The sequence below is a fragment of the Marmota monax genome, unplaced genomic scaffold (assembly GCF_021218885.2).
Source record: "Marmota monax isolate L192 unplaced genomic scaffold, Marmota_monax_Labrador192_F-V1.1 WCK01_AAM20220418_F8-fsc00025, whole genome shotgun sequence".
Classification (NCBI taxonomy): domain Eukaryota; kingdom Metazoa; phylum Chordata; class Mammalia; order Rodentia; family Sciuridae; genus Marmota; species Marmota monax.
Genome location: NW_026691950.1, coordinates 4089501 through 4102180, shown reverse-complemented (window position 1 = coordinate 4102180; position 12680 = coordinate 4089501). Strand labels below are relative to the sequence as shown.

Below are 12680 nucleotides of genomic sequence, written 5' to 3'. Positions count from 1 at the left end.
CATTTTATCACTGCAGTCACTCTAAAAAACAGATGTTCCCCCAATCTCACTAATGATAAAACCTCCATTCAAGAAGTTAGGTAACCTGTCTGAAGAAAGAGCCGGCAAGTATCAGCAAGGATGCAACTCAAGCCTCTCTGATACCATATTAATACTCTCAAGAGTGAATCAGATGAAAAGACAAATCATAAGGAGTAAGACATGAAATCAACTTATTCATAATGCTTTTTTTGTTTTGTTTTTGTTTTGTTTTTGTTTTTATTTTGTTTTGTTTTGTTTTGTTTTTGGGTACCAGGCATTGAACTTAGGGGCACTAAACCACTGAGCCATATCCTAGTCCTTTTTATATTTATTTAGAGACAGGATCTTACTGAGTTGCTTAGGGCCTCACTAAGTTGCTGAGGCTGGCTTTGAAATCTCAATAATCCTGCCTCAGCCTCTGAAGCTGCTGGGATTAAAGGTGTGCACCACTGTGCATAGCTCAAACTGCTTTTTCATGTAATATGTGATATAACCTTTTCTAGAAGGCTGAGCCTGTGTAGCTGCCTAATCAAATCCAAGAGGGGTTAAGAATTCTTGTGATCTTAAGTTAGTGGTTGAAAATGCTTCTTATTTCTTGTTTAATTTTTCCATTAAGGAATTTTTCAAAGTAAAGCATATAATTTTCCCTTTTCAAGGTAGATGAAAATGTTTGATTTACCTTGGACTCTACATCCACCTGAAGTTGAAGAGAACTTTGAGTTCTGAGCCATAGGGTATGTTTTGGCTTCTGGAACTTGGTTCTTTACAATATAGCATCATTTTGTGTCCAGTATTATCAGTGCCCAACAAGTATCATGTGTGCCCCAAATGTTAGCCTCTGCTTTCTCACAGCCCAGTTTTATATGGCTGCAAATTTGTACATTCTGGACAGAAAATGCTTTCTCGGTATTAGTTCGTCATCTGTCTGCATGCACTCATGAGTTCTGAAAGTAGCTCGGCCTCCAGACAGTTACCTTGTTTCAGAGGATTCACCATCTTGGTTCAGCAAGATTTCTGTAAGAGTTTCTAACAGTTTACTGCATTTTGCCCTTTCTAAGGAAACAGTGTGGAAAATTGTGGTGCTAATGTTAAGTGGGAAATACAGGCTTCATAAACTTAAGTACCTATTCACAAAGGTGAAAGTTATATGTCTTTCAAAAGTGATTCAACATTAGCCCTGATTTTATGCTCATTCACTTAATTCATAAAGGAAAAGAACAAATCCAGGAACAACAAAAGTGCCTTAGTTCAGTCTAGCTGCTATAACAAAACTACCATAGACTGGGTAGCTTTAAACAAGAAACATTTATGTCACACAGTTTTGGAAGCTGGAAAGTCTAACATCATGGTATCAGCAGATTTGGTATCTCTAATGGACCTGCTTCCTGGCTCATAGTGCCTTGTGTTTTTCACATGATGGAATGGGAAGGGAGCCCTCCAGGATCTCTTTTATAAAGACATGAATTCCATTCATGAGGTCTCCATTCCTTGATGTAGTTACCTCCCAAACACCCTGCTTCCTAATATGATCATACTAGGTATACATTTCAACATATGAATTTTGGGGAGACATCAAACATTCATCCCATAACAAATAAATCCATTATTAAACAATGCCTCTAAAAATCAAAGTGATAGATATATATATATATATATATATATATATATTTTTTTTTTTTTTTAATAATAAAATATATTTTTTTTCCTTCCTGGGAATAGAAACCTTCTTGTAATATAAGTTTATCATCTGTCCTGTACCCACTTAGTAGATGGCTAGGGATAAATACAAATGCCAGATACTTATTTGTATTTGGACCCAAACACCAAAATATGCTTTGAATAAATAAATATAGGTAGGATTTTTTCCTTTTAACTTTTTTATTTGGGGTTACCCTTGCTGATGGCCGTCCTCTGGAATATATATGAGAAATCACACATTATCAGCTGTCACTGCAAGTAAGTAACTATGGCCCCAGAGCAAGGTGTGAGAGGCACTACCATTAGGCAATGTGTGTCGGACTCTGCTCACTAACCTTTCTTTGCTCTGTCTCTGCTCTGTGAACTCTTGGCTAACTGTCTTCAAGTTGAAGGCCATGGGCTTTTCCTTCCTTTTCCTTAGGGATACTTCCACATTCTCCACTAGGGTGTTCCTTGGATTTATTCCTAAGTAAAAATATCTTTCCTGTAAACCTCTGAAAGGAATCAGGAAAGAAACAAAGGGACTAGACACTGGAAAAGAGTGAAAAGAGACTTTTTTTTTTTCTTTTTTTGGCAGGTGCTTTTCTGCAACATTACATTTTGGGCCATCAAAAACATAGTTCTTAGGTGGCCTAACATGTTCTTTGCACATCTGGCCTCTGGGTTCTTTAGACTGTTCCAAGCAGAGCTTTGCCAAAGTGAAAATGACAACTTGTGTACTATGATACTTTTCAAACAAATCAGGGCTTCCGATGTAGTTCAGTCTAAAACTGTGTCAGGTTTCATTGTCTAAGGCGCTCTCTGTGATTTTTATCAAGGGTTTCCTTGTTGGAGGTCATGTAAAAGTAATGAAAAGATTACAATAAGGCTTCCAGTCTGTGATTTCCTAAAGATAGCTGTTGTGTTATATTTTTTTTTTATTGGAGGGTGTTCTGTGAACATGTTAACTGTTTGCCAGGCATGTTTCTTAAAAATCCAGTAGATAATCTTTTTTGACCACTTCTTGGTCAAGTGTTATACCACCTGGATTGATCACTAAGTTGCTAGTCTAGGAGTTCATCCTACTATACTCATTAGATAATTTTTATTATTTGAGGGAGAATTAGATGTTGAGGCCATGCTGGATCCTAATTACCTCTGTGCTCCATGTCCTCTATAATAAGAAAAGCACAGTAACATTTTCTTTATTCTAACTCAGAGTGTCCAAGATTATACAAGAGTTTTACAAGCAGCCGAAAACCATCTTCTGTGTTATCAAGACTGAGGGGAGAAACCGTGTTGATTGCACTGAAACTGAAAAGGCAAGACAGGAAAGCTTGGTGGGAGGCTTGTACTGGGAATGCCTTGCTGGGTAGGGTGCTGGGCACAGGGAGAGTGGACTTGAGTGGCGACTAGAAAGACCCCAGTTTGGTGGTGCACACAAATCCCACGTCACCTGTGGCTCCTCCTTTATCTGTCTGGCCACCTAAACTCTGGCCTGACCCCTTTCCTACTTGTCCCCCACCTCTCTGATACTCCTTTATATTCATCCCACAAATAAAAACATGCAGAACAAGAGGATACAGACCTTGGATCGTGTTGTGTTCTATGGTCTTTGATCCTCTTTCTGATTTAGCTTCTCAATTATGTATCTTCACTTTCACAAGTCACTAAGTTTAAATATTTAAACATCTCCCCCTTCAGTAGCCAAAGAGAAAAACAAAGCAGCAGCTAATACCGTAATAAATTTATCTGGAGCTACAGGAGATGAGCTTCAATGCAATATGGCCATAAAGTATGACTCCCAGGCTTAGGGGAGAAGCAATCGACTTTCATAAATAAAAGAATTTTAAAATACTCCCGGCAGTAAATAAGGATAAAACATAACTTGTAACTTGCAGCACACAGCCAAGAGCACAGCTACTTATAAAACTGTAAACTAAAATAGGAACATGTTTGCAGCTCTGTCCTTGCTGTTACCTTCACCCTAGGAAGGCTGACAGAAGAGAGGGCTGTGGGAAGGTGTCCACTCCCCTCCTGAAATGTTACCTCTCTTTATCTCCTGACACCTCTTGATTTGTTGAAGATCTGTGATAGTCACCAAGGAAACCCAGGGGTACTGATGCCACAAATAAGAGAGTTTGCAATGAATTTTAAAGTGTGAGAGAATGCCTGAGAAAGGAGGGAGAATGGGGAAGGCAGGACCCACAGGTGGATCTTAATGAGGACAGTTCACAGTGCTGGGTCCACTTAACTTGCTTTTTGCAGCAGATCTTTAAAGAAGCTTAAAGTTCTCCCAGAGTCCTTCTCAGGTTTCATTTCAGGTTGTCAGCTCAGAAGTCACTCAGGTAATAACTTAAAACAAAACAAAACAAATTACAAAAGCAGTTTAGTGAACAATGCCTGTATTTGAAAGACTGTTGAAGTAATAAATTGTTTGTTCCCTAGAAAATTAGGGAATAGGGCTGGAGAGGTGGCTCAGTTGGTGGAGTACTGCCCTAGCATGCAGAAAGTTCTAGGTTCAACCCCCAGCACCATAATAAATAATTAAATAAATTATAAAAAAAAAAGAAAGAAAGAAAGAAAAAAGATAGAAAGAAAGAAAAAAGGGAGAAAATAAAATTAGAGAACAAGAAAAAGAAGATACATATTCATTCACTACCTCCCTTCCTCTCCCCCCAACCCTACCCCTCCCGCCTATAATCAGAAGTGATAATAAAGGGGAAATGGAATGCTGACAGTGGAATGAAATCATTATTTATCAGTTCTCTCATTCAATAACTACGTATTTCCTGAGCACACGTAATTACAGGTACTATTTGTTGCGGGGAGGCAGGTTAGTCCTGATCTCTCTCCTCAAAGGACGCAGGCTTTTGCTAGCAAAGGCTGAGTTACATGGAGTGACCCAGGAGCTCCGTACGTAGGGCAGGCTTCTGGCATTCAGGGAGAGAGAAATGCAAGAGGCACTATGGCAGAGGGTGCTGTGAAGGACCCTAGGTGAGATTAGAGTGTGGGAAACAGTAAGAACCATTTTAAGGAGCTTGGAGGTCATCTCAGCAGCAGTAAGAAGTTCTTTGAAAGATTGTAGAGCAAGAAGAGACATGATTTGTGTTTTAGATTTGTTTGAGAGCTCTATTGGTGGGAAAAAAAAAGGTGAAAATGAGGAGGGAAACAACTGAAGAAATGGTGTGGGCATTCCATGCATGACTTGCTCTGCCTGGTACTTCCAAAGTATGGTTTCTTTTTCCTGGATTGGGTAGAGAAAGACAAGCTAGCACAAAAATTTAATTCTGAATTTAATTGCAGTTGGATTTTGATCAGGGAACTAAGATATAGGGCTGTCTCATCTTCTTCAACTACAGAAAGGAGATAAATAGCACCTGTGCACAGGCTAAAACTAAGTGTGGACTTAAATGTATACATATAGCCCTTAAAACTGTGACCAGTGTGAGCCAGGCACCATAGCACACGCCTGTAATCCCAGTGGCTCAGGAGGCTGAGGTAGGAGGATGGCAATTTCAAGGCCAGCCTCAGCAACTTAGGCCTTAAGCGACTTAGCAAGATTAAAAACAGACTGTGAAAGAGCCTCAGTGGTTAAGTGCCACCAGATTCAATCCTTGATACCAAAAAAAAAGTGCCTGGTGTAAAGCACATACTAAGTATTTTATGTCAGTTCATTGACTTCCTTGTTTGTTCATTTACTCAATACAAAATTGTTTTTAAAACAATCTAGGGTAGTATGCTATAAATTGTCATCAGTAAATTCTGCTTAAAGAACTTCGCGGGTATTTTTCACCTCCTTCTCTTAAATCCTCTTGGGCCAAACATTTCCAGCAGGAAATAGAGTAAGGCCTGTAAATTAAAACAGCCCCCAATGTAAAGTGTGAACAGAAAATTTCTCAAAGAATTCTATCTGGTGGTCCTTTGTGTCACTATAGGTAATGGGGACTGGGGGAGAGGGGAGGGTAGCCGTGAAGCTGTTGAGTGAAGTTCCAGTGTTGGGAAAGTTGGGCAGTCTCATTTTACAGTACAATGTGGTCTATTATTTTGATAAACAGATTCTGAAATTCCAGAACGTAGTGTGAACCACATTTGAATACATTTACAGGAACACCTTCAAAAATCCCCCATATAAAATTTTAATTACCTATGCCTTCACCTCCCTCTTTGTGAATTAACTGTGAAATAACTATGCAACACCCTTAAATTGGAACATTAATTATACAAGCTATCAATATAATAAAAATTATGATGTGAGTGTATTATATTTTTATCATACCTGTATTTTATTATATAAATATATATTTTATTTAATATTTATAACTAAAGACTTAGCCCTCAGAACAATGATCTAATAGGTTCACACACTGAGGTTCACACACTGGGGTGGAATTTGTTAGCAGAGTTTTGTTCCTTGTGTTTCCCTGTGCAGGGACAGTGTTGTGTTTCTTCACAATGTTAGGGCTCATTGAAACAGGAAGTTGACTCCATTAAGTTATAGGAAGTCTATAGGATTTGGGGAGAAAAACTAAATATCTAGAAACTGTTTCCCTCTGAAGAGCTGGGAAGCAATTCTAGACAGAGAAAACAAATGTATCCCTTCTGTAAGGTTGAAGCAAACAGAGCTTTTCTTGATAGTGAAGGTTTTCATTGTGTCTAAAAGTGAAGTCTTCATTGGTGGGAGGGCTTCTTTTATTTGATCCATCAAGATTACCAAACCAAACTGGGCACAACAGCACACATCTGTAACCCCAGTAATTTGGAAGGCTGAGACAGAAGGATGGCAAGTTAGAGGCCAGCCTTGGCAACTTAGTGAGGCCCTAAGCAACTTAACAAGACCCTATCTCAAAAAAAAAAAAATTAAAAAGGGCTAGGGATGTGGCTCGGTAGTTAAGCACCCCTGGGTTCAATCCCTGATCCAAAAAAAAAAAAAAAAGATTACCAAGCCGCATGTCACCATCTCTAGCTAAAATACAGTATCACAAAATTATGATTAAAGTTGTAGAAGCCAATTCATGAAGTGGCAAGAGATTACAAATCCTGCATTTCCTCCTCAAGGTTTCTGTGAATTAAATTTCAATAGCGTTGAGTACTTTTGAGAGAATACCCATAAATTATTGAAATTGTATTCCCCAACTTTTCCCCTTGGTTCATGGCAAAGCAATTTTGACTAGTTCATAAATTAGAACAGTGGTTTGGTTTTTAACAAGATAATTTACTGAAAATATTCTTGCCGTAGTGTGATTGTGTGGTTAGAATAATGAGCAAAGACTGCAGAGTCAGCCAAGGAATGGGTAACCTGCGGTCCCAGCCCAGCCCTGCTGCCAGCAGATGTGTGACTTCCGTGGAGTTTGTCAGATAACCTTTGTCGAATCTCTTCTAAGGGGCTATTGTGAGACCCAAATGAGTGAAAGTTTGCAAAAGCAATTTGAAAGATAAAAAACACTAAAGATAACTAAATGTAGTTACCAAACATCCTGAAGGCATGTGAGTAGAACAAACGGAGTAAATGTTGATGGGCTTTGTGTTTAATATTCCAGGCAACCAGGGAAACCCTCAGTCGGCACTGTAATACCCTTGGGGATGCTCTTCGGAAAGAGAACGATTTTGCTCTTATAATTGATGGGAAGACCCTCAAGTATGCCTTGACCTTCGGAGTCCGGCAGTATTTCCTGGATCTAGCTTTGTCGTGCAGAGCTGTCATTTGCTGCAGGTAAATTCTCAATGTTGTCAGATTTCAACAAAAGCAACTTTATCTTTTGATCAAGTTTTTGATTAAAAGGTCCTAGGGGCTTCTACTTGGAAATAGAACACAGAACAGAAGACAGGGCTATGCAAATAAAGTGGCCAGTTTCCTTGAAGTTATCCTACTCAGAATCTGTAAATGTGAGGTTACCCAATTCATTCACTCAAGACCTGAGGTTCACATACTGGGATGGAATTTGTCAGCAGAGCTTTTGAATGTGAGCCCTAACAATCATCAATAAGTATTATTCATAATTTGAGTCCACAGTTTTCTTGCTGTTATTTGTACTTAAAATTGGTTATTGGGGCTAGGGATGCAGCTAGTGGTAGATTGAGTGTTTAATGCACAAGGCTATCACTTTAATCCCAGCACACACACATTTGGGGGGGAAAAAAAAGATTATTTACCTGTATTTCCATCTTGGGTTATTTCTGTTAGGCTTCTGTTTTCTACACTTAAATCTTTGATCCTACTGCCAGAATTTGTTTTGGGGGAATGGCAGGAGGGAAGGTATAAACTGGGTCATTTTCCAAATAGCCAAGCATCTTTCTGAGGACTCATTACTGACTCTATGGTCCCTTGCCTGCTAATTTATAATATTGCCTATATCCTAAATTTAAATCTTCTTTGAGTTATCATGTTCTAATCCATAAAATTAGTCTAACTAAAATCTGAAATATGCTCATAACAATGCCCCATCTCCTCCCTTCTAATCACCATGAAACCTAAGGATTTTCCTCTTTGTCGTCCACTTATTGAATCTTACCCACTGGGCAGACTAGGCTCAGGGTAGCGCTTTTTCAAATCACTTTATCGTCTTGAGAGACAAGGTGTTAGTAGACTTCCAAAGAAATTTCTCAGAATCTGTGTATTTTACATTATCTTTAAAACTGTCTTTTGCTTTTGTTATTTTTTTTAAAAAGTTATAATCACTAATAAAGTGTTATGCTTTTAAAAACTTTGGGAAGGGGGACAGTTCTGGGTTTAGTCACTTAAATATCCTGTATATGATTTTATCTCTGTACTTATAATTCATACCTTATAGATATTCCTGAATTTCAATTGAAATATACTTCCTGAAATAGAATTTAAAGCATACTTAATAAGTATCCTATGTAGGCATCACTTCAACTTATAAACTTAGGTCATATTCAGAGAATTAAGAGCTGCCTATTATTCCCAGAAATCTATTTTAGCCATAGAATCTATTTTTCATCTCTTTGCCATATATTAATAAATAATGTTATTATAAAGCTTTTGGAAAATAGACTGTGCAGATGTTTAATGTTAGTAACAATTAGGTTCTTTGCCTAATCATGAAGAAAGAGTTGGAAATGATTTTGACTCTCATTTTTACTTGGGTAGCCTCATGCTTTTTAAAATCTGCTTTTACAATGACTTTTCTTGGTTCCTTGCTAATATCTTGACAAGGTCTTGCTCACATTTGGCTCTGACACCCTTCCATCAGGATAATTTTGTGCCAGATTTGGTCACTTAATCATTTTCACTAATGGGTTCATAAGGATCAAGAAAAGATTGCTCAAAAGCACGAGTGTTAGCCTAGGGGCTTCTACTTGGAAATAGAACACAGAACAGAAGACAGGGCTATGCAAATAAAGTGGCCAGTTTCCTTAAGAGGGCATCCATGTGTGCCTGCTGTGTGCTGGGTACAGATGCTGTGCTTACAAAGACGAGTAAGACTCACTACCTGCTGTCCTTCTTGCATCTGAAGTTTTGTTTTAAGCAGAGTCACAATGGGTTTGAAAGATGTGGGAGGGCCAGTTTTCGTAATGCAATCTTTGCAGCTGAGCTTCATTTTTAAAGCATTGCTTAACACAGTACCTCCCACCATTCTTCAAAAAGTTGAACCACAAAATTAAACAATAGCAGAGGGAGGGAAAAACTAGAAAGCAGAGTCAAGGGAGAAGAAATATGTTCTGTGCTTGTGAAATTCCCTCCCAAGATCCTTGTCCTGTATGCTCACAAGTCACATGGATCTCAGGGCTCCTCCAGGCCCAAGGGACCCTGGGAGGGACTCACACACACTCTGCCATACACGTGCAGCTCAGCTCTGAAACTGAGCTTATAAAGATGTGTGTGGCCCCTTCCTCCCTTGGTTCTGCTTTATGCATGTTTGAGGACCATGAAGGTCCCTATGCAGACACTGAGTTTTATTTCAGGGTTGTGTTTTTTTTTTTTTTTTTTCCTTTAAGTAAAATATCTTTCCTCAGCATTTTTTTTTCTTTTTTTCTAATTACCTTCATGCTCTCTTTTCCCATAAGGACTATGGTTCAGCTTCCGGCCTGGCTTTGAGAATTGGCCTAAGCCTCTAATTACATCAGTGCCACTGCTGGATTTATGTCTGTGCACCTTCTTGGCCTGGTGCCTCTTGACATTTATAAACCATTGGCACAGACCATCTTCTTGTCATTTCACTCTCCGACCTCCAAGTGTAATTTCCATGATAATGCCTCTGTCACGCGAGGGGAATAGGTGGGCAAGTCTGTGTATCATTCTTGGCGATTAAACCCCAGTGTCAGTTCTCATTTCTCAGATGATTGCAATCTTCCAGCCTCAGGAAATTCTCCATTTTACTCCATTAGATAGACGCTCCAGATAAATACCGAGTATTATTTCAAAATACAGTACAGTACTGTTTCCCAAATTTGTCTGTGTTCATGATGGCTTTCAGGGCTTTTCCCTCAAATTGAAACTGCTTTCCATTCTACTGCCTGTCAATCTACACACAAGAAGATAATTCAGAACCAGACCTTCTGCCGTCTTCTTTCTAGCCACAGCCAGAGTGGAAGCAGCAGGAAGAGACTTCCTGTAATGGATAATAGTCTCTCCATGTTCCTCCCATCTCCAGGATTACATCAGCCACTTTCCTCCCTGACATTATCAGCATCCAGGGCAGAAGGCAGTTTTGAGTGTTTGCCTCATTGACACAGTTATACAGATGAGCGTTTGCCCTTGGGCTTCCCTCTGGGCGGAAAGAAGCCAGTTGCGCTCCATTGGTAGTCATCACCCCTCTCACCACCATTTTCTGAAGGGAATATCCGGAGACAAAACTAATCCCTCCCCGGGCCCCCAAATCGTTCAGGGCTTTGGAGTCCTGGTTTTGGTTTACACAATGTAGGTTGCATGTTATACCTCAAATATGTTTGGTGAAGCATGTCAGACCCAAGAAGTAGAATGTGATCTGTTTTTATCAGTGTTCACAAACGCTGTGTGGCTTGTCTTTTCACCGTGGTGTTCATTTCCCTGGGTAACCTGAGCTATTTCCTGGGAAGCATGCACTCACTTTTCAGGTAGTTTCTGATACATGTTTCTGGTTATAGCATCAGCATTTTAGGGATGCTTCCTCCCTCTTACTCCCATTCTTTATTTTTTTTAAGAGAGAGAGAGAGAGAGAATTTTTTTTAATATTTATTTTTTAGTTTTCGGTGGATATATGTAGTGTTGAGGATCGAACCCTGGCCACACGCATGCCAGGCGAGCGCTCTACCAGTTGAGCCACATCCCCAGCCCCTTACTCCCATTCTTTTTTTTTTTTTTTCCCCAAGCTCCCTGGATTCTTTTTTTTACTCCCATTCTTTTAAGGTACATCTTTCTTTCTACTTCTCTGGTCAACCCCATTGATTCTTATTTGTGTGATCATTGATACTCTGGAAGAATATCCGTTTCTTCTTCCAGGAGAAACACACATGCACACAAATAGGTGAGCTCACATGCACCATTTTAGGGGCTTCACAGAACCCCTTAAACTCCTTGGACGAGAAAGGAAAAAACTTGCTGTAGGACTCATGGAGATTTGTGGACATAGCTGAAATGAACAGCTATCTCAAAGTTCTAGATAAATAATTCCTGATCTCGGTCACCAGTGCCTTATTCCTTGAGGCCTTATAGTTTGTATAGCTGGTATCATGGCATTTTGACTGGAGATTCAGGAAATGCTTGTTCTGACTCTCCCTCCCTGGCACTTTGGATACCTACCTAATGGAACCTCACTGGCCTTGGTTTCATGACCTGTGAAATGAAAAGATTAGAATTTAGCCATGATATCAGTCCTCCTGGGGACCTAGAAGTATGAGCAGATAAGAGTGAAGCTATTCTGACATGGAAAGGCAGGAAACACACACACACACACACAGAGACCCTTCTTGGGGCGTTCCATCCCAGCTTGAAAGCATCTGGGTCAGAGGACCTCCCATTGCCCTTGCAGTTTCTGGATGAACTCTACTCCTGTTGGCCACTCTGCCGGGAATAGCCTTTCTACTGCTTAGATCAGCTGAATCCCAGGGAGCAGCTGCTCTGCCTCTTTTACTGTTCCCTCCAGCAGACTGGGAATGTTGCAGTGAACTGTTGCTGTGTGTTAAATAGCGTGTGGTTTCTGAGGTCCTCATCAGTTCACATAACCCAGCCTTTCAAAGAATTTTACATTTTTTCTGTAGTTGTCAGTTTAGTTTAAACATATTTTGAAACTTATGTTCTGTGACAGTTGGTTGAAAATTGGCTTAGAGCCTCCAGCTTTTAGACTGTCTAGTAATCACCGTTCTTCTACATAATTTATGTACTCATGTCTTCTGAAAAGCAGAAGTTAAATTGGAGTAAGCATTTTTCCCTACTTGCAACATCCCTAATCAAAGTTAAACCCCTCTTTTAGGCCATTTTCCCGTAGTGCTTAAAAAAACACTTGACTTCATTGAGCATCGTCACTTGGGAGTGGCATTCCAGGCCAAACCTTTCACCTAACTCTGATCAAAGGTTCTCCAAGAAGAGGTCTGAAGGGACACTTTGAATATTTTCTGTCATAGCACGAGTCCATTAAATAAAGGGTCAAAGGCAGATCTACTTCTTGAATCTCTTGGGATTGTCTTTAGCTTTCAAACCTTCTCTAAACAAATGTTCTATTTAAAAGGTAGTCATAAAGCACAAATGAAGCTAATAAATGGTCTACAGACATTCCTGTAAGGAAAAGAAAATTGTGAGCACCATTGGATGCCAAGCAGATGTTTGGCTTTGAAAAGACAAACTGTTAATGAATGTCAACGTTATATTTGCTTCCAAGAAAATATGAATAAATGTTGGAAATGGTGAGGGAATAATTTCTTTCATGTAAGTATGGCTAAAAGAGGACACGGCGAATAAATTTTATAACTTACAAAATGCCCACATTTTTATTTAACATAATCATCTGATCACCCCTGCCCATCTCATTTTTTTGTCTATCTGG

The 12680-nt window shown here is 39.4% G+C and overlaps 1 protein-coding gene across 4 annotated transcripts in view; it reads left to right on the top strand.

Annotated features, from left to right (window-relative positions):
• The window catches only part of Atp8a1 (ATPase phospholipid transporting 8A1), a 213183-nt gene that overhangs the window by 138609 nt on the left and 61894 nt on the right, over positions 1-12680 (top strand). For all 4 annotated transcript variants that reach the window (XM_058582796.1, XM_046455993.2, XM_058582822.1 and 1 more), the window contains one exon: positions 7239-7411. In XM_058582796.1, the coding sequence (XP_058438779.1) occupies positions 7239-7411 (173 nt within the window). The remainder of the gene's footprint in view (positions 1-7238; positions 7412-12680) is intronic.